This window comes from Podarcis bocagei (assembly GCF_964188305.1).
Source record: "Podarcis bocagei genome assembly, chromosome: 3".
Taxonomy (NCBI): Eukaryota; Metazoa; Chordata; class Lepidosauria; order Squamata; family Lacertidae; genus Podarcis; species Podarcis bocagei.
The window spans coordinates 34,041,598-34,063,921 of record NC_138127.1 but is presented as its reverse complement, the minus strand read 5'-3'; the positions used below and the strand labels follow the sequence as shown (position 1 = coordinate 34,063,921).

Genomic DNA, 22,324 nt, shown 5'->3' with positions numbered 1-22,324 from the left:
GTACCACCACACATTTTTATTCCACCTCTCTTTCCAATTACAGGGCAAAACAGCCAACTGAGATAATAAAACACGCTTATGGTTGACACTCATGAAGATTTCATGTCATCACTCTGCAAACACCTACATCTCCATAACAAATGAGATCTTTTACATTTTAGCCTTTCAACTCTATTTGATAGAACAAAATATTATGAGTAAAAGGCTTTTACCATGGCCCTATATTTGGTGAACTTGCTACAGTAGATAAAGGTTTATTTACAGGCTGCTTTTCAGCCAACACAGTTATAATGCAAAAATAACTACAACAAACAAAATTTAAAGCAAAACCCACATATTTATACGCATTTCTGAATCTGCAACTCACAGAGATCTCATAGAAGTTCATGAGTATCACAACTGGGCAAAGTCATGCATAAAACCACACCCAACTAATAAAAGAGGAAACCTGATATTATTTAACTATGAAGTTTCAAGAGCTTCAGGACTTTTCAATGTCTGAAAAAACTAACTTGTAAAGTGTGGCAACTTTGAGCTGGTCACTCCTTCAACAGTGGAGCCAGTAGGTTGTATTCAGGCTAGCTATGGTGCTCACCTCTGCCAACAAAAGCATATATTTAAGCAAGTCCATATATCACAACTATCACAAAGAAAACCCTATATAAGAAAATTGCTCAAAGAGTTGTCCATGCAACATATAAGTGGCTGGTTATGCTGGTCTCTATTAGACTGGAAAATTTCACTTCATTTCGTATTTATAACCCACATTCCTATCCCAAAGAAAACCCAACAAAGCAGCTAAGAGGAAAGCCAAGTCTGCAGTCTGTTAATAAACATGAACAGAACATCAAAGGGAATATCAATAGTGTAATAAACTTACCAGGCTAAGAGAAGACTCATCCATGACCATGCCAGAAATATCTGTAAACCGTGGATCACCAAAACAGCACCTGCACCTGCAGAGACCCCTCCCACTGCTGCAATGAGGCTTCAAAGAAGCATTCCAGCCAATAGAATCCCCCCCTTAAGCCTAATTGCAATGTGGGTCATGCTTTGGGAAAGGGATAGTTAATTAGCCCTCACACCTGTGGCTTCTTACCAACTGATCCCCTCCCTGCTCCCATGCTGGAAACAGGCTTTAGCAAGAGTTTATTGGCTTCAATAGGAGGCTTCTAATTATAACAGAGGAGAGGTGTTTGTGAGGGAAGTTGCCTCTTGGGGAGGAAAGATTATCCCTTGCTTTCCAGTGGTGCCTTTGCTTGCCACAATCAGGGTTCTTTGAAGGAGGGGCTATGGCAGTGATGGCCAAACTTGGCCCTCCAGCTGTTTGGGGACTACAATTTCCATCATCTCTGACCACTGGTCATGTTGGCTAGGGATGATGGGAGTTGTAGTCCCAAAACAGCTGGGGGGGCAAGTTTGGCCATCAGTGGGCTATGGGGTATGGTCTGTTCCCAACTGTCAAACACACCCTGGCATTTCTATCCCATAAACAGGTTTGAAAAAAAGCTTTCTATTGGCCCCAACAGATAGTAAAAATCAGTGGCATGCGGTCATTGGACTAAGGGGGCCAGGCTAGTCCCCTTAGGCTAGTCCCCTCCCCAATCCCCCTCACAAGCTGGCACCTCTGGCCCTAACTATTCCCCTATGAAAAATTTCGCTGCACGCCAAATATAGTTTTAGGAAATATAAAGGCTGTCCACCAGCGAGGGCTGCCTTGCAGCAAACGAGTTTTAAAAGCTCAGCTGTTGTTCCTCACAGCTTTTGTTTTATGAAGTAGAGGCAACATTCTGCTTACAGTTTCAACAGGCGTTCACCAAGGGTGCAATCAATGGCATTGTTTTTAACTGGAGGGTGACTTATATCTCCACAGCACAACCCAGAGTTTATGTACTTATGAAGGCAGAGGGAAGCACTTATTGGATTTTAACACTGTACTTATTTGTTACATTTCTTTCCTGCCTTTCCGCTAAAGAGCTTTCAGCAGATTACACTGTGCTTAACATTGGCTTCCTATACAGACATTGTCCAGGTCCAACATTGCTTCACTTAAGGATTTGCACATGACTTAGGCAAGCCCCTATCAAACTAATTGCACCTCCATTAACCGCAGTTCAAAATTTACATGGCTTTAGTTACCAGTTAATCTCACATTCAACTCCCCTATTTGAAAAGAGTCTGTATTTACATGACACTGAGCTATCTCAGTCTGACTTCTGGAAGAAGAACACAATATTATAATAATTTCTTGGAATGTTTAGCAGTGCAATCCTACACAGAAGCAATCCCATAGAGTTCAATGAGACTTTTCCCCAGATATGTAAATAGTACAGAATTGGAGTACAACATTGGTTTGGTTTTGGCTCTATATCTACCTTTCATGTTTTACGTGTCTTTTTCATAATGTACATGTTTAATTAATCGCCCACGTATTTTCAATTAGTTGCTAGCTGTCTAACTTTTAAAATTGTTAACAACAAATTGTTGCCACAAAAGACACAGACAGTGCTTTTATATATCCACTGCTAGTTTGCTTGCATTAAAGTCTACAGTACAAATGCTAGCCTGTAGTCATGGCATGCTAGCACACTTGTTTGCCTGAATGTGTTTTTTAATAAGTGCTTTATTAAATTTTATCTGGGTTACAGGCAATGTACAAATATTAAAAGCATAAATATTAGAAAAAATGAATGAAATGAAAACTGCAGAAGTCTATAATCCATAAAGAACTTATCTTGGTTTAGACAAAGTTTCTGGGCCAGATCACACTACTATCAACCAGCAAAATGCTCATAGTTTTGATAACTGCAGGGTGGGGAGGCCTGTGTTTTACAAAGAACTCCTGTGGGTTGCAGTGCATTTGTTTGAGCTCGGTTTTCTTTACTGAACATTCAAATCATGTTTGATTTCCAAGAAAAGGAAGAGAATCTGTACCAGCACAGATACACAGGTACCACCACTCTCCCCAGTCTTCTAAAAACAACATAAAATAAATACCATTTAAAATAACACCACACACCTAAAACAGCTCCCATCCTCGAGAGCTTCCCAATTCTTTGGAGCATTCGGGGAGGGGGGGGGGTAAATGCACAGGGAATGGAAAGCCAAGGTTTGAAACTGCCCTTTTATTCGAAATCTGGATCTAAGTAATTGATTTCCAGAATTTGCCTATGCTCCTGAAATTTAGCTTTTCACAAGATATTTCATTTTACTAAGAACCTGGATAGGAGGAGATGGGATGGGATGGAGAGATGGGTGAGGAACATAGCTGTCAACTTTTCCCTTTTCTTGCGAGGAATCCTATTCGGAATAAGAGAATTTCCCTTTAAGAAAGGGAAAAGTTGACAGCTATGGTGAGGAAATGAGCATCAGATATTCACCAGTGAGATCAAGAGCACAGATTATAGAAAACAGCAAAGGATAAAAAAATTGTATGGAGCTGCGTGGAGCCCCAGAAAACACATTAACACATTTCTCCCTTTTAATTTTAATTTGGGTTTGCTGAAGCCTCCCAATCCAGTTAAAAATAGAGGCAAAGTGCAAGCTAAACTGGAAGGGATGAATGAGAAATTTGACTCAGTACACATTTAAAGCTAATATTAAATTCACAATACACAGCTATTATTTGAAATTTTCACTTTTCTGAATTCCAATGAGTGAAAGGATTGCTTTGAAATGGTTGAGTGGTGACTGAAACCCCAGTAAAAATAAGTAAATTTTAAAGGACCCAGAGGGAAAATCACATTTACCATTTTAGATTAATCCTGAAAGCATTTAGTGAAAGCACTTGTTCACAGTGGCATCACATGTTCACAAGACTATTCCAAAATAAAAAAATTCCTTCCAGTAGCACCTTAAAGACCAACTTTAAGGTGCTACTGGAAGGAATTTTTTTATTTTGACTATGGCAGACCAACACGGCTACCTATCTGTAACAAGACTATTCCAGGAAGAGATGCCCAGCTGGAAGCTGGCTGCCAAGTGCCCCATATCACGGTGAGTGTGAAGGCAGATTTTCTAAACTTTTGAGAACATCAAACTCTTTCCTGATAAACCTTAGCATGAAATCTCTCAAAAACAGCTGCAGAATGAGTCAACATTTTCATGCGCCAGGGGCTGAGCCAAAGACCTCTCTGATCAGTTTGTTACAAGAATCTACCATGCATATGTGTGCTTGCTGGTTGCTTTTTAGCAAGAACACTTAATTGGCTCAAACTATGAAGTTACAAATTTCTGATGCTCTATAGCCACAGACTTCTTTTCAGACAAGGAGTATTTATTATTCTCTCTCTTTTTTTTTTTTAAAAAAATGCTTTTTAGTGATTTTTCAAAACAAAAATAAATAAAACATATACTTAACAATACTCAATAATATATATATATATATATATATATATATATATATATATATATATATATATATATATATTTGCTTTCGTAGATTTTCACGGGTACAGGAATGTAGGTTTTGGTGTCTTCGGGTGTCTTCCCGTGTAAGAGTTGGGGTGTCTAGGCGACGTTTCGACGAGGTCTCACTCGTCATCTTCAGGCTGGTGCTTTCGGCTTCTTGTTACTAGAACAGAGCAGGATCTCAGTGTTTGAGTTCCTATAAATACTGTTGAGGGGGTGTGGTGTATAGCCTCCAACGTTCTGGGCAGAGAGGAAGTTCCTAGGTTGATGTGCCTTTTCTTCTTTTGTTCATTAATTACTTGAGGGATATCTTGAGTGATTACTTGAGTGATATTCTGAGTACCACTTAGGAGGGTCATTAGGTGTGGATTAGTTGCTAAAGCTTTCGTGTCTTGACCTCTTGACCTTGTAAAGAGTTTTTCTGAGAAGATGGCTGTACTGCACTTAGTTGTGCTCTGGCTTGGCTTCGTGTATAGGGGCGAGCTGTGGTTTTGTGCCCTGTGCCAGCCAGATCTGTGTAATCCCCCCTGCAATCCCTACACAGATCTGGCTGGCACAGGGCACAAAACCACAGCTCGCCCCTATACACGAAGCCAAGCCAGAGCACAACTAAGTGCAGTACAGCCATCTTCTCAGAAAAACTCTTTACAAGGTCAAGAGGTCAAGACACGAAAGCTTTAGCAACTAATCCACACCTAATGACCCTCCTAAGTGGTACTCAGAATATCACTCAAGTAATCACTCAAGATATCCCTCAAGTAATTAATGAACAAAAGAAGAAAAGGCACATCAACCTAGGAACTTCCTCTCTGCCCAGAACGTTGGAGGCTATACACCACACCCCCTCAACAGTATTTATAGGAACTCAAACACTGAGATCCTGCTCTGTTCTAGTAACAAGAAGCCGAAAGCACCAGCCTGAAGATGACGAGTGAGACCTCGTCGAAACGTCGCCTAGACACCCCAACTCTTACACGGGAAGACACCCGAAGACACCAAAACCTACATATATATATATATATATATATATATATATATATATATATATATATATATATATTTTTCTCTATGGCTCACTTAAATGAGTAAAATGATGATGATGATGATGATGATGATGAAGAAGAAGAAGAAGAAGAAGAAGAAGAAGAAGAAGAAGAAGAAGAAGAGTTTGGATTTGATATCCCGCCTTTCACTCCCTTTAAGGAGTCTCAAAGCAGCTAACATTGTCCTTTCCCTTCCTCCCCCACAACAAACACTCTGTGAGGTGAGTGGGGCTGAGAGACTTCAAAGAAGTGTGACTGGCCCAAGGTCACCCAGCAGCTGCATACGGAGGAGCGGAGACGCGAACCCGGTTCCCCAGATTACGAGACTACCGTTCTTAACCACTACACCACACTGGAAGAAGAAGAAGAAATTTGTATACCCACTTCATCCATAGATCTCAGGGCAGTCACAACATAAAAATACATGATAAAAACCATAAAATACATAATAGAAACGAGAACAGAAACAAAAAAATAACCCCTTCCCCCATGCACGTACATAAAAGTTGGTCCAACAGATTGTGTGTTATCTAGTTGTTCAGGCTGACATGAATGATTCAAGCAAGAAATAGTACAGATTTGTTATCTTCTTCTCATCTTTAGCATGTATTGCTTTGTACAGCAGCTTATGCTCTAAATCTACCGTAGCTTAACTGAACATCAGTGCATGAAATAAAAAAAGGAAGTGAAAGTCGTATATTTCAGCAAAATACATTCTAAGTAGTTTTCTCTCCCATTTTACTATACCATTTTCTGTACAGAAATAAATTGCTGCCTTGCAGTTTTTATTTCTGCTTTACATAAAGACGCAAGCAGACAAATGGGTTTCCACTCGCTGAATGAGATTATCTGGGTTTTGCTGCCAGAATCTTGGTGCAAGAGGGCAGTTTCGTGTTTGAAATATACGGCAAAATGTAAACTAATCATTAAGATGTGATTCAGCATAGACAAAATAGAGACAGAAATAAGCCCACCTGCTTCCTGACAAGACTCTGACCTCACTTTATTTGGAGGAAATGTAAAATTATGCCTGTTTTAACACTGCGCAAAATTGAGATGCTGAAATGGGACATACCCATTCCACTTAAAAACATTTCAGTGAAAATCCCTCATATGTAAATACATTGAGTATTACTAGAAAGGCAGAGGTTTTTATGTTCTTGTAGAAGACACAAAAATATATGATACTAAGTCACACCAACACATTCCTCTCACATAGGAAAAAGGCTACTGTGAGCTGGCCTAAACACTTCATAGCTCAGTCAGTAGAGCATGACTCTTAAACTTAGAGTCGTGGGTTTGAGCCCCACGTTTGGCAAAAGATTCCTGCATTGCAGGGAATTTGGGTTAGATGGCCCTTGTGGTTCGTTCCAACTCTACAATTCTATGTGGGAAAATGAAGGCACTTGAGGAAAGTGCGGCCAAAATCATGGAAATGGCTTAAAGATCACACTAGCCTTTATCCACACAACTGTGTGTTACTGTAGCCATACCAGAGCTTGGAAGACTTGGGCAGTCTAAACTTGCTCTGTGTCAGGGACTGACCAGATGCTTAGACAGGGGACCACACAAGCAGACTGAACTGACGACATGGGAACATGTCTAATCAACCTGCAGCATTACAATCTGCTTTCAGAATTTCAAAAGTAATCACTCCTCATGCTTACATGCGACTCACTATAATGTATTTATTTTATTTATTTCTACAATTTATATACATCTTCATTATAATTGTCTCTACGCAGTGTTCCAAAAACTCAGTACAATGAAAATCAGTTAAAATTATACACTTTTATGAAATTATTTAAAAATTCTAATTATTTTCCCATTAGTTTAATTGTCTTCATTAGGGTTGGGGGGGATCCAAATGGTGCACGGTTGTACGCAATGTTGGACCTGTAATGTTGGCATCATATGGCATTATATTTCATTTAGCATTTTTTTCAAATCAGAATTTAAGTCTAATACGACTGAATTTTATATAACATCTTCATTATAATTGTCTCTATGCAGTATTCCAAAAACTCAGTACAATGAAAATCAGTTAAAATTATACACTTTTATGAAATTATTAAAAAATTCTAATTATTTTCCCATTAGTTTAATTGTCTTCATTAGGGTTGGGGGGGATCCAAATGGTGCACGGATGAACGCAATGTTGGACCTGTAATGTTGGCATCATATGGCATTATATTTCATTTAGCATTTTTTTCAAATCAGAATTTAAGTCTAATACGACTGAATTTTATATAACATTTTGTCACAGTAATTATATATTACAAGAGAAAGAATAGAATCTTAAAAGGATATGATTATTTCCCACTTCAGGTTAGTAACCAAGGTCAGCACTTTAATAGGATGCTGTCAAGGAAAATTCTGAATAGGAAACTGCAGACAGTTGGTTTTATGGCTATAATAATGCATTGCTTCACTGAAGAGATGCAAGTACATATTGCATGAGAAACAAGATTAAAGTTGTAGCCACTCACAGCAACTGGATCCTCAACAGCTAATACAGGCAATTGCACAGTGAATTCATTAGTTTGCAGTACTTAACTCTGGTGTGGGGTACAAATCATGCTGTTTGTGCAAGGGCTTCCAGTTGTACATGGGAGCCCCACTCTACCCCTTTGGCCATCTGCTGCCCAAAAATCTGCTTCAGAATAGATTTGGGAGAATGGGAGGGGAGGAGAGAGAGAGAGGCGTTCTGTTGTGCAAACAGGTTGACCTCATCAGATCCAACCCATCATTTTCTACCGTATTTTTCGCCCCATAGGATGCACTTTTCCCCCTCCAAAAATGAAGGGGAAATGTGTGTGCGTCCTATGGGGTGAATGCAGGCTTTCACTGAAGCCTGGAGAACGAGAGGGGTTGGTGCGCACCGACCCCTCTCGCTCTCCAGGCTTCGTGCAACTCTCCGCAAGGCGCGGGAGCCCGGCGCCGGGCTCCCGCGCCTTGCGGAGAGTTGCCTGTTCTGGGGGCTGGGGTCGGGGGAAGCTCGGGCTTCCCATGCCCCAGCCCTGCGCCTGGGGGGGGGAAATAATTTTTTCCCCTTTATTTCCCCCCCAAAAAAACTAGGTGCGCCTTATGGGACAGTGCGTCCTATAGGGCGAAAAATACGGTAATTGTCATTCATTACCATTGCTGTGATAAACTCAATTCAGACTTTGCACCAAACCATGGCTAGTGCTAAGCAAGGTTAAAAAGAACCTATCTTAGAGGACTGGAGTTTCCAACTCTAAAACAAGCAAACCATAGTTTAGAGCTGTTTGCTTTTGTTTCCCATATGTTCAGTGATAAGCTTTATAAATTCAACATCCTAGTTTGCTGATCCTTTCCAAACATTGGTATTGATCTAACCGAGACAAAGATCATGCAGTGCTGTGTAGCATAACATGTAAATGCAACCTAGTGTGACATTGCAACTTTTCAGTGTATCTTCTCTTTCAGCTGTCCTGGAAATAGTATTACTGAGGGTGAGAGGATAAATGAATTCTCTAAATAAACAAACTGCCAACGCACTGGTACTAGCCAGAAAACATGTTACAGTGGTACCTCTGGTTACAAATGGAATCTGTTCCAGAGGTCTGTTCATAACCGGAAATCGCTCGTAACACGAGACATGCTTTCGCTAATGGCGCCTCCTGCTGCGTGCGCACCTCCAGTGCGCGATTTCCACTTGCATCCTGGGGCAAAGTTTGCAACCAGGAGCGGCTACTTCTGGGTTAGCGGAACTCGTAACCCGGAGTGTGCGCAACCAGAGGCATTCACAACCAAAGGTACCACTGTATTCCTGAGGAGCCCACCATCCCCTTGCATTCAAATTGACCAATTGTTGGTCAGAGAGGACAGTGCTTAGGTGATGAATCAGAGTGTTCAAGCATCAGCTCTCCACCTGGAGGCTAAGAATTGATATACACCCAGTGCCTGAGCCAAAGCCTACCTGCAACTATAACCAATAACATTTTCAAATGTTATGTGGCCCATTTTCAAATCCCAGAACATTGTCTTGTACAGCTTGTTACACCTAACAAGGCCTAGGCCTTTTGTCCCTGGGGTGGGGGGTCATTGCAAGTGAGTCCACAAGTGTTTATACTTTATATGCCACCCAGAGTCTCTGCAACAACCCAGTCAGATGGGCGGGGCACTATAATTATTATTATTATTATTATTATTAAACATATGAATTGAGTATGCGGGTGGTTGGGTATTTGAGAACAGGCACTCTGAACGCACTTTGTCGCTGCACTTTATTACGCACATAGCTTTAATACGTGTGAACGATACTCCTAAGAAAGGTGTGCATCACAAGTTCTTGCAGCATGCATGTACATCCTTACATTGAGACAGGGTCTCAATCAAAAAGACACACACCCAGAGGCATGGCCAGTGGGCATGACCCCTGCCCCAACTGTAATGCAAAGAAGTCTGAACAAGTCTACACACACCTTTCAGACTTGGCGTTATGCATGGCTGTTCACAATGAATAAGAGCCAAGCCCATTTTAAATTACTTTGACGTGTTCTTCTGCAATTGCACTTACAATGTAACTTTAGGGAGGAGCTGTTTTTGCACACTTGAAGAATTTATTCATCAGTTCTCCAAAAATAGCCAAAGAACAACGTGCCAATTTCCTTAATACAATGAGTAAAGCCATGTGGTGGGCACCTTTGCCAGCAGCACGTCGAGCTTTGAAGTTCGGTTTGAAATACAGCTGCGATTTTGGAAATGCCTTGTGAATGACTGGTAATGATCCTAAGAGCTGTACACTTCCCAGTGTTTGGTGATTTAGAGGATAGCTTAAATGTTTATCACAGTTACACTTATTGCAGCTCAGGAGCTCAAATAAATAGTAATGTATGAACAGGGAAGTTTAAAATGTTTAATGTTCTATTATGTTTTTCTATCTGTTACTTTATACTAATGTGTACCTGGCATTAAAAAATTCTAAGTGTTCATCTATGTACTACAAGTTTACTTACGACGGTTGGGTTTGGATGTACATATTTCAAACCTTGTGCCCCCACCCTCTGTCTTCAAGGAATCCTTCCTTTCTCATTGCACACAATTAACCTAGGATGGTAATAATAATAATAATAATAATAATAATAATAATAATAATAATAATAATAATAATAATATAGTATTTGTACCCTGCAGCTTCCAACAAAGATTAAAAATACATTAAAATGTCACACATTAAAAACTTCCCTGAATAGGGCTGCCTTCAGATGTCTTCTAAATGTCAGATAGTTGTTTATCTCTTTGACATCTGATGGGAGGGCGTTCCACAGGGTGGGCACCACTACTGAGAAGGCCCTCTGCCTGGTTCCCCATAGCTTAGCTTCCCACAGTAAGGGAACCGCCAGAAGGCCCTCGGTGCTGGACCTCAGTGTCCGGGTTGAACAATGGGGGTGGAGATGCTCCTTCAGGTATACTGAGCCAAGGTCATTTAGGGCTTTAAAGGTCAACACCAACACTTTGAATTGTGCTTGGAAACATACTGGGAGCCAATGTAGGTCTTTCAGGACCAGTGTTATATGGTCTCGGCAGCCATCCCCAATCACCAGTCTAGCTGCCACATTCTGGATTAGTTGTAGCTTCCGGGTCACCTTCAAAGGTAGCACCACGTGGAGTAGTCCAAGCAGGACTTAACTAGAGCATGCACCACTCTGGCGAGACAGTTCACGGCAGGTAGGGTCTCAGCCTGCATACCAGATGGAGCTGGTAGACAGCTGCCCTGGATACAGAATTAACCTGCGCCTCCATGGACAGCTGTGAGTCCAAAATGACTCCCAGGTTGCGCACCTGGTCCTTCAGGGGCGCAGTTACCCCATTCAGGACCAAGGAGTCCTCCACACCAGCCAGCCCCTGTCCCCCAAGAACAGTACTTCTGTCTTGTCAGGATTCAACCTCAATCCATTAGCCGCCATCCATCCTCCAACTGCCTCCAGACACTCACACAGGACCTTCACCACCTTTATTGGTTCTGATTTGAAAGAGAGGTAGAGTTGGGTATCATCAGCATATTGATGGACACCCAGCCCAAACCCCCTGATGATCTCTCCCAGCGGCTTCATGTAGATGTTAAAAAGCATGGGGGAGAGGACGGAACCCTGAGGCACCCCACAAGTGAGGGCCCAGGGATCTGAACACCCACCACCACTTTCTGGACATGGCCCAGGAGGAAGGAGCGGAACCACTGTATAACAGTGCCCCCAGCTCCCAGCTCCTCTAGATGGTCCAGAAGGATGTTATGGTTGATTTTATTAAAGGCCGCTGAGAGATCCAGCAGAACTAGGAAACAGCTCTCACCTTTGTCCCTAGCCTGCCGGAGATCATCAACCAGTGCGACCAAGGCAGTTTCAGTCCCATGATGAGGCCTGAATCCCGATTGGAAGGGATTCAAATGGTTCGCATCCTCCAGGCATGCCTGGAGTTGTTCTGCAACCACCCGCTCAATCACCTTGCCCAAGAATGGAAGATTTGAGACTGGGTGATAGTTGGCCATATTGGCAGCATCTAAAGATGGTTTTTTAAGAAGCAGTTTGATAACCACCTCTTTCAGCAGGTCTGGGAAGGCTCCCTCACAGAGAGAAGCATTCACCACCCTGCAAAGCCCATCGCACAGCCCTTCGCAGCTTGCTTTTATTAGCCAGGATGGGCAAGAATCTGTTGCAAACTGCCCTGTGATCTTCAGATGAAGGGAGGTATATACATTTAGTAAATAATAATAATAATAAATAGGTGAAGGGAGAGGGCCAAATGGTTCCTTGGATAGAACACTAAGGATCATCATTGTGTGGCTCCTCCTCTTTGCACAGCATCTAGTGACTAGCTACTAGACTATATTTGGATTTCAGCTGATGATAAAACACTGGGCTGGTACTGATGTGTCAACCAGCAAGGTTTGATACATGTCGTGATTACTTTAGGGTCCCTTTGAGAACAGTAAGGAAGCACAAAAGTTCAAAGACAAAAATAAAACATATACTTTTCACTAAAGTTACATTGGCGCTGTTTAAAGGATGTTTAATAGCTGAGTGTTGCAGTAGAAGATGGATTCAGCTTGTCAGAAGCAAAACCAGGGTGATAAGGGCAAAACAAAGAAGTCATGCTTGATGTGCTCATTTGGGTCACAGCTAATAGCATTGGAAATAAAAAGGTCAGAGCGTTTAGTGCAAAGTCTCATGGGTTCAGCAATTAGACCAAACAATGCAGAAGTCACAGTGGTCTCTACTGGCATATAACAAATTTTCACAATAAATTATCTTGTGGATGGCCAAGAGGATAGGGGACAGAAAAGGGATAGCATGCTGTAATCATTTGAAAAAAGAAAATAAAAACAAGAGAATCTAGGAGTTAAGCTGCTGGGGCAAAAGAGAAAGAAAAAGGCTCACTAACCTAGTGTGATATTCAGTGTTAGGCATAGTCTGAGTAGACCCATGGAATAAACACAAGTCCATTGAATTCAGCTGAATTCTGAATGTGACCTGTACACTTTGATATGAAACAATGTTGGTACTAACCAATGTTTATTTGTTAAGCAGTGACCAAGACTGAACAAATAGGGAGGAAATAAATTATGTGCATCTAATATGATTAAATATTGTGAATCCGTATGTATGGCTCCAGAAAGGCTAGCTCTGGAGGTATGCCAAAAAAGCTTAATCAAATGTAATTGATAATGATTAACGGAAATTACTTTAAGTGAAGAGAAATGGTTCAGGCATAAAACAATAATGCTTAATCTACATGCTAAATAAATGTATACCACAAAATAAAAATGCAGTCTGAACAGATGGTCTTCAAAGGGCTAAAAACATAAATCAGGAAAGAGCTAAATTAGAACATCCCTGTGATGTTTAAAAACAAACAACAAATGAAGAAATAAATAAGAAAATAAAGACACAAAAACAAGCACAAATCTGAGGACGAAGTGAAAACACAATACTGAACAGGACTCTGGAAATGCCTTTAAAAGCTTATCATTTAATAAATTAGAGATTTCAATTATTTCTCTCACTCTGTCCTTCATGTGCCAGGTAACAACTATTCACAGAACTATTTAAATGCCCTTGAAATAGTTTGTAGAGAGACCTGAACTGAGTTAGACCTGGCTTTCATGTTAAGTGGTGTTTTTTTGTTTGTTTGCTTTTTTAAAAAACCATCTAGAAAACTGGCTGTCAAAGGAAAGGGTTCTAGAAATATATTCAAAAAATTTTGCTCCCTCCCCCAAATCTACAGTCTGAAGTGGTACAGGCACAGGTATACTATCTCAACAGGTCTTAAGACAAAGCTTTGAATGTCTTATGCAGCCTGAACAGCCCTGTTGCAACTATTTTTCCACTTTTAGGAACATGTGTGGTTCGAGACCTTCCACTTGACTACTTACTTGTGTCTAATCATATTCTGATCTATTCCAAGGCTCAGGGAAGGAGGTAGCTTACAATATGATGGCCACACCCATCATATCCACACCACACATTTAAATCACATTTATAGCTCTGTAACAGTTATGCCTGTTTTATTGTTGTAACCTGTCCTGGGATCTTGTGGTGAACGGCAGGTAAGAAATATAAATAAATAAATGTCCATAGCAGGCAAACATTCACTCATTCAGTGGGTCACCACCATCAATTCTGTTTTTAATTTGGGTACTGGTTTAGCTTCTTAGTCCCTACTAGAGCTTCCAGGCACTATCCCTGTCTATTGTTGCCACTATCATTGTAATAGTGACAACAGCCTATTCCATGTCTATCCCTGTCTATGTTGCCACTATCATTGTAATATTCCAGACAGTTGGATGATTGGTCCCTGCAATAGTTTAGAGTAGTGCAAAGTAACCACCCTGTTTTCCAGTTCCTCCAAGCATCTAAGAGGGTTGCTGACAAAGCCATGAGAATCAACATGATCACATCTTCCATTTCTGTCTTAGGGTCATGTAACCTCAGGCAGAAATGGAAATCAGCCTTATCTATGAATGCCTGGAGTTGGTTGGCCATCACACACTTAAACTTAATCATATAGACCCAAAATGGCAAGCTCCTTCTTTTTAAGGTACTAAGGTGCTTTCTATCAAAGGAATTACTCAAGGTACTGAGGATTACGACATAAGGATTAACAAAAGTCCCTGCATACATAACTGAAAATGGATGGAGTATTAGAAATTTTGTCTGTTTACCTAAACTGCAGCTTATTTAATAGAAGTTGGTCTGAGAACAAAATGTATGATGTGTCATGATCAGTGCATTTTGCCTCTGATCTGAGCACAGATGTATTTGTCAAATGTCCAAATGTTTACTTCAATGAACCAGCTTGAATATAACATCCTGAGAGAACACCTCATTACCGCTCTACCAGAGAGAGTGTACAGTCAGCAATGTAACGCTTGACACATTGCCCAGCATATGTGTGACAATGCTCAGGGGCTTCACAAGACCTGCAGGTGTGACAGAGTCAAGGCAACACATGCTGTGCTTGGACGAGACGACAGGCTATTGGAAAAAGCCAGAGAAGCTTTTCAAATTAATCATGGGAGCACCCTAGGAAGCAAGCAACCTATATAAATAGTACTCATTTACCAAAAACCGAATAGGAGTCCAGTTTGGGTGAGGGAAGTATTCCAAACCACATGATTCTTCTTGAGAAGTTTTAAAAACAGCCTTTGTGTGGGATAACCAGCCTCACATAACCAACATGCTTAAGTCTAATTAATGCATGAAGGGGTTAATTCCATAGAGTAAGCTGTCCTGCCAGGTCTAGCTAGGTCACTCTTCCTCACCTTGGGAGGGACTAGGTAATCAAACTTTTGTTCCTTCAGTCGACCTGAGAAGTTGAGTGTGTAAAGAGACTTGATTTGGTTGCTCCAGACTCAAGTGGTCTTTTTCCATGGTAAGGGAAAAGGGGAACTTTGGAAAAAAATTAGAAAGGCATATTTTGAAGACCTAACAGCTTATATTTCCACACTTTATTTTGCTGCATATTTTGTGTTTTTAAATCTCTGCTGGGGTTCTCCCACTGAATAATACTTGCCCCAAACCTGGGTCTTGGCATCTAGGGAATTCTCTTTTTTACCACTTTGTAACTTTTGATTTAAATTTCTCTCAATATTTGTGCAAACACACATTTTCTCCAGGTTTGTCCAAATGCAGTGCTCTCTTATTATGAAAAGCCTCAATAAAACTTTAAAAACAAAACAAATGCAGTGATACTCTTGGGCAAAGATTTCCATCTTAAAAACAAAACATAGTATTGTTTTATTCCCTTTACAAAACACCTAACCTAGCTATTTTGCAAGATTCTACACTGAAAAGAGGGGACCCTGTCAAACAGCAGAGTCTGTTCTTTTTAATGAGGAATGAAGTACAATAGCTAGTCTGTTCAAAAGGAATGCAAAACAACAATTTGGGAATGGTAACAACATTCCTACTGCAGGAATCCTATTTTGTTTTCACATATAAGCATTCTGAAGACGAGATGCAAGACAGAAATTCAGCAAGACAGAAATAAATGGAAAGGCTTTGCACCTTCCCATTTCTAAAACACAACCCTAAAACTCAACATACAGTGGCAGGTGTGTGGGTGCGTGTTGTCCTGTCATAGCAACTGTTCACATGTCTAACAAGTTAAGTATGCAGATTACACACAATAGGAAAATACATAACCATAAACACTAGTTTAAAAAAATAAATAATTCAGGTAAACCTCCTTATCTGGTAGCACGCCCCACTCTCTTTATTTAAAAGGATTATTCCTGGACTATATATTACAATTCTTAAGAGTTTGTTTAATTGAAGAATGAGAAAATGTGTCTGTATACACACACACACACACACACACACACACACACACACACACACACACTTTGGAATGTCATAGGGAAGCAAAAGGGGCGAATAAAAAATGAAAACTGGAATGGAGACAAATAGAAACAGATTGCTTGCTAGCTAGGCACAGAGGCTCAGAAGGCTATACTGATGACCATCTTCATTAATCAATCCCTTGACTTAAAGCAACCACTTCAGGGCTAGATATAAATCAATTGGATTACTTGTGTAAGTGCTCACCAATGTGAGAAATTGGTTGCACAGTCTAGCCCTTCAGCTGAGTTGTATATATCTTTTAACTAAAGAGAGGCTCCTTTAAGGCGACCTATATTTCCTTGTCTCCTGGTTGTGTGAAAGAGAGGAAAATAAACCTTGTGCATGGGAGCAAGACAGAAAGAAGGACAACAGGTGTATACAATGTGGTGCTGCCCAGCAGGGCTGCCTTCCTTTAGAAATAGACTCCTGGCCCTTCAGGTAAAGTCAAACACGAACAGCTTTATTTCAGTACAGTGGACAGGGAGCCCTGCTTAATCCTCAGCCTCCACGCCCACACTGCCACCCTGCTCTCACTCTCCTGTACAGGACGTTCCCTCTTCAGGTACTTCCCCTTGACTCGGGATATATTTACACATATAATAGACTACAAAGCCCTCAAGTTCCCCTTCCCCCGCAAAATGTGACTAAACTAAGGGTCATCAGTTTTGATTATTTCAGTCTATTTTCAGGAGGGAAAAGAATGGTAAAATACACTAGGTCAGCATAATCTGAACAGGAATAGTGGGACTCTGCTATGGAAGACGATGCAACAGGTACAGAAAAGATACAAGAGATATAGGCTCATGCCATACAATGGAATATAATTCGGGCATCAGCACTTTGGGGCCATAATCCAAAAGAGTAACACTCTCTCTCTCCTTCTCCCTGTGTGTGTGTGTGTGTGTGTGTATATATATATATATATATATATATATATATATATATATATATACATATACACACACACACACACACAGAGAGAGAGAGAGAGAGAGAGAGAGAGAGAGAGAGAGAGAGAGAGAGAGTACTTTCTTTAACAGTAACTGCATGGCAAGAAGGCACTTTTGAAACTTGCAAGGAATTCTAAAAGCAATCTGCAATATAACATGTTGTTACTGCTTAAACTGGGCAGGGTGAGAGATCCTTAATGGGTGGGTATACACATTCATTTAAGGGGACACCTCAATGAGCTTTCATGGATTTATGCAGAAATAGACTATGTCTGAAGCTCTCAAAATGGGGAATCTATTCTGGAAGATTGCCCCTTTTAGCAAAACCCAGAGAAACAAATCACTAGCAACACTTGAGCTAGAGAGAATGGGGACACAATATTGTAAATTACCGTATTTTTCGCCCTATAGGATGCACTTTTTCCCCTCCAAAAATGAAGGGGAAATCTGGGTGTGTCCTGTGAGGCGAATGCAGGCTTTCGCTGAAGCTTAGAGAGCGAGAGGGGTCAGTGCGCACCGACCCCTCTCACTCTCCAGGCTTCAGGAAGACATCCGCAGCCTAGGCAGCCCTGCAGGAGTTCCCGCAGGGCTTTCTAGGCTGCGGATAGCTGCCTGCTTCCCGGAGTGCCGGGCGCGCTGAAAGCAGAGCGCCCCGGCGCTTCGGGCAGACATCTGCAGCATGGGGAGCCCTGCAGGAGTTCCCGCAGGGCTCCCTACACTGCGGATAGCAGCCTGCCGCCCGGCGCGCGGGGCGCCCTGAAGCAGAGCACCCCGCGCACCGGACAGATATCCGCAGACATACGGTATGTTCTAATTCCTCAGGGCCATCAATGCAGTTTATTAATGCTAAATATTATTTTAAATTTTTCTAATATATAATCTGTGGTTTTGAATGTAACTGCTTGACCCTATTTAGGATATTAAGGTACATATATCTGCCAGGGGAGCTTCTTATGGGAGCCACATTACTGCTAGGCTTCTTCCTTGGTTTCAGTTTCAGTATTTGGCGATGAGGGACATCAATAATGTTTAATATTTAAGGAAGGACAAAGCAACCTGAAGCATAAGGAGAAGGTCTCAAACTCCATTACACAGAGAGAGTCTGGAAGATATGCAAACCCTTAGACTAGGGTTCTGAGACCTGAGGTCCTCTAGGTGTTGTTGGACTACAACTTCCCTAAACCCCAGCCCATATGGTCAGGGGTCAGAAATTATGGGAACTCGAGAACATATGAAGGGCCTCAGGTTCCACATCCTTGCCTTAGGTATATAGTTGACTGCCCTGCCCCAATAATAAACTGCTTTTACTCAAGGTAAAAAAAAAGGTAAGGAACCCCTGGACGGTTAAGTCCAGTCAAAGGTGACTATGGGGTTGAAGCACTCATCTCGTTTTCAGGCTAAGGGAGCCAGTGTTTGTCCACAAACAGCTTTCCAGGTCATGTGGCCAGCATGACTAAACTGCTTCTGGCACAACTGGACACCATGACGAGTGCCAGAGAGCATGGAAATGCCATTTATCTTCCCGCCGCAGTAGTACCTATTTATCTACTTGCACTGGAGTGCTTTCAAACTGCTAGGTTGGCAGGAGCTGGGACAGAGCAACGGGAACTCACCCCATTGCAGGGATATGAACTGCTGACCTTCCGATTGGCAAGCCCAAGAGGCTCATTGGTTTAGACCACAGCACCACCCGAGTTACTCAAGGTTCTCCATTCTTACCAACTAAGAAGTACAGTCATGAATGACAGAACAGTCTCCCTTTCTTGTTGCGTTAAATGGCAGCAGGCCTCAGAATACTTGCTTTATTACAAGTGGCTTTGATCAGATGTCTTGCTATTGAGCGGTTTGCCAAAATAAATGCAAATTTGACAAAACACAAAGAAGCCAGAGACAATTGCATAATTTTCAAAGAGACTAAACTCCATTTCCAGGAGACCAAATTCAATTGGCACCACCTACTGAGAGAGTATGTTTTAAAAGCTATAAAATGAAGGGATGCCTGACTTAGTCAATTATAAACAATTGCCTGTAATGATATCTGTTTTGACTCACATTGAATTACCCTGCTGTTTTAGCATGCATTGATATTTCTGTCTTGCTGTCTAAGACTTCCTAGCTGATGCTTTAAACGGACAAGACAGGGCTCTTCTCAGTATATGCTAATGGAAGATAATACTACATATTTTAAAGGTTATATATGGATTCCTTTGAGATGTAAAATCAAGTCTGGTATCACAATGAGGGTTTTGATTGTTCCTGAGCTTCCATCTACAGGTTCACTGTGTATACCATATGCGTTCATGCACTTTACCACCAGAGCGACTTAAATGTAGTATGAAATGTAAAAGATTTTTTCCAGCATTTATTATCCCACTCTTCTTACAAACAATGATTCTCAGCACACCTTGCAGAAAAAGAAAATAACCCCTCCCCCCCAAAAAAATAGAAACATAGCAGGGAAAAATACCACATAAGACAGACTTTAAACTGTGAGATCTAAAAGACCTGGGGAAATTAAAAGGGCTTTACCTAGTACCAAAAAGTTATCAGATTTGGAATGTACGTGTCAGAAAGAAGATGTCTAATGCAGTTTTCTTTGTGGTGTGTGTGTGTGTGTGTGTGTGTGTGTGTGTGTGTTTAATTTGGATCAAACATGCACAACTCCCATTCTACACACACACACACGAAGTAGCGAATTCCAGAATAGTATTTTCCAAATATTCTTCCATTAATATACTTTACTTTATTTCCAGTTAATCATTCTTACTCTTGATGGAAGAGGAGGTTAGGGAGAGAGGGGATAAGTCTGCTACCTTTGTCTAATTTATCTGACATTGCAAATAATATTCACTAAACAACTCAATGGCAATTGGATACTAGTAAATATCAACTTTTTATTTGGGGTGAGCTTCCACAAGTCTCCTGACAAGCTCTACTGAGACAAAATGAAAATGTGGTCATTTGTGATGATGAAACTTTTAAGTAGCAACTTACATGATCAATCAGTTCACGAACCATTCCATTCCACTGTCCGCTGGCATCATCCCGGGCTCCGTATTTTCCATCTTCCACCAGCCTTATCTCATAGGTAAATCCAAGGAAAGTTGATAGTTCCCTGAGGAGGTCGATGCAATATCCCTCAAACCTATCATTCCCATACAAAGGTTTATCAGACTTCTTGAACATCACATATGGCTCTTCCTGGAAAAAAATGAATGTAGAGAGGAAGGGAGACCCTTCAGTCACTGCAGTTCAGAAAAAAATGAATTGCAAATACATTTTAAAGATATAATTCTAAATCTGGAAAGATTGATTTGATCATGTTATACGGATACTATCACTGAATACACACAATAATTCATTTTTAAAGTAAGTACATATAGCTATAGTAGTTTCAGCTAAAATGTATTTCTTTCATCAATTAGTTATTGACACCAGTTGTACAGTTTGGCAATGAGCACTGGTGGAGGAAGAGGAGTGCGGGGGGAGCGCACCGCCCCTGGCAGTGCGGTCCTGGTGGAGTGCCATCGCGGCTGCTCTCTCATCCACGCTGGGAGTGCCACACCCCCAAGACACGTGCCACGCCCCTGTGGGCGGCACGCCAGCCCCCGCCCCCGCCCCCACCAGATCTCTGCCCCCCCAGTGCCAGAGCATGAAGCTCCACCGCTGGCAATCAGCATTAACTGGTTCAAGATGAGAACATATTAACACTATGATTACTCTGAAATTGAGTGATGTTGTTATTATTCAAAACCCCATAATTGGAAAAAATGCACGCCAGTGGATTCCTATGTGGTACACCGTCATAAATATCACTGCAGGAGCCAATGGGTCAATTCTGCAAAAATTTGCCATTATCCATAAGTTCCATTCTACAGGAACTTAGCCATGTGACTAGCTGAGTCTAGTTTGCTGGATAATGCTCAATACATTTTAATCTGTATTTACCATGGCAAAAGCCATTGCTCAGTGGTAGAGCACATGTTTGGGGGAAGGGCCATAGCTCAATGTTAGACCCCTTCTTTGCATAAAGTTTCAGGTTCAATCTTTGGTTTCTCTTGGTGGAGCTACCAGTTGGTGTAGACAACCCTATGTTAGATGGACACTGACATGACTTGGTATAAGACAGTTTCCTAGGTACCTATATTCTATTACAACAGAGCCTAGAATCATCTTAAATATGGTCACTGATTCCCCTTAAAACGTTGCTTACATTCTTAAAGCTGTGAATGCCAGTGCTTTTTCAAATTATTTCAGAATACTGAGAAAACCTTCAGTTCTCCCACTGTCTTTCATGCACACAATTTTCTGCTCTGCACCATCAGTTTACGCTTCATCATTATTTGAAGAAAGAAGCCTATGGACAAATTAAACTGAGGATCACACGCAACCCAGTATTTTAATCTCTTTGAATTTCCAGGAGAAGCTTATGATGCATTTGCAGCTCTCCAGAGAAATATTTAGTCCATTAAGTAATGCATGAAATGGCAAACACATCCAACAATTGGCAGATCATTAGTAATTTGTTTCATAAGCACTGAGAATGTAAAACAAATACAGAATTTCTGCTGATTTTCCAGGACTGTTTTCAATAAATACAGTGTTCCGAGGCAATGAAGAATATAATCCAAATGAGTACTCAGTTGGTCAGCAATAACTTTTAATGGGACAACCACTTTAAGAAGAGGAAGTCCAATGCATCCATCGTGTCCCACACAGATTTTATACTTTTATTTGAATTCGGAGAAACTCTGCAAACATTTCTGTCAATCTGCTGTTCTCTCGACAATGTCTGCAACACACACCCAGTTCTAGTCTAGAAGTATACCTATAGTAAAGAGGGCTCTCCCCTGTGTCTCTGTGCAGAAAAACCATGTGAAAATTAAGTAACAGGGCTGCTAGCTTTCCAGCCCAGTTGAGAACATTTCTCTTCCTTGAAGAGCAGTCCAAGCATACTCACAGCTGTTCTCTTAAGGCCACACCATAGAGCACATTCCTATCCTGCCAGGAAAGGGGTGTGGCTACCACTTTGAGCAGCTTCCTTTTTCAAATTAAT

The 22,324-nt window shown here is 41.2% G+C and overlaps 1 protein-coding gene across 3 annotated transcripts in view; it reads right to left on the bottom strand.

Moving 5' to 3' along the window:
* The window catches only part of GRIK2 (glutamate ionotropic receptor kainate type subunit 2), a 440,535-nt gene that overhangs the window by 158,014 nt on the left and 260,197 nt on the right, over positions 1–22,324 (bottom strand). For all 3 annotated transcript variants that reach the window (XM_081186549.1, XM_081186551.1, XM_081186550.1), the window contains exon 11: positions 20,263–20,469. In XM_081186549.1, coding sequence (XP_081042675.1) covers positions 20,263–20,469 — 207 coding nt within the window. The remainder of the gene's footprint in view (positions 1–20,262; positions 20,470–22,324) is intronic.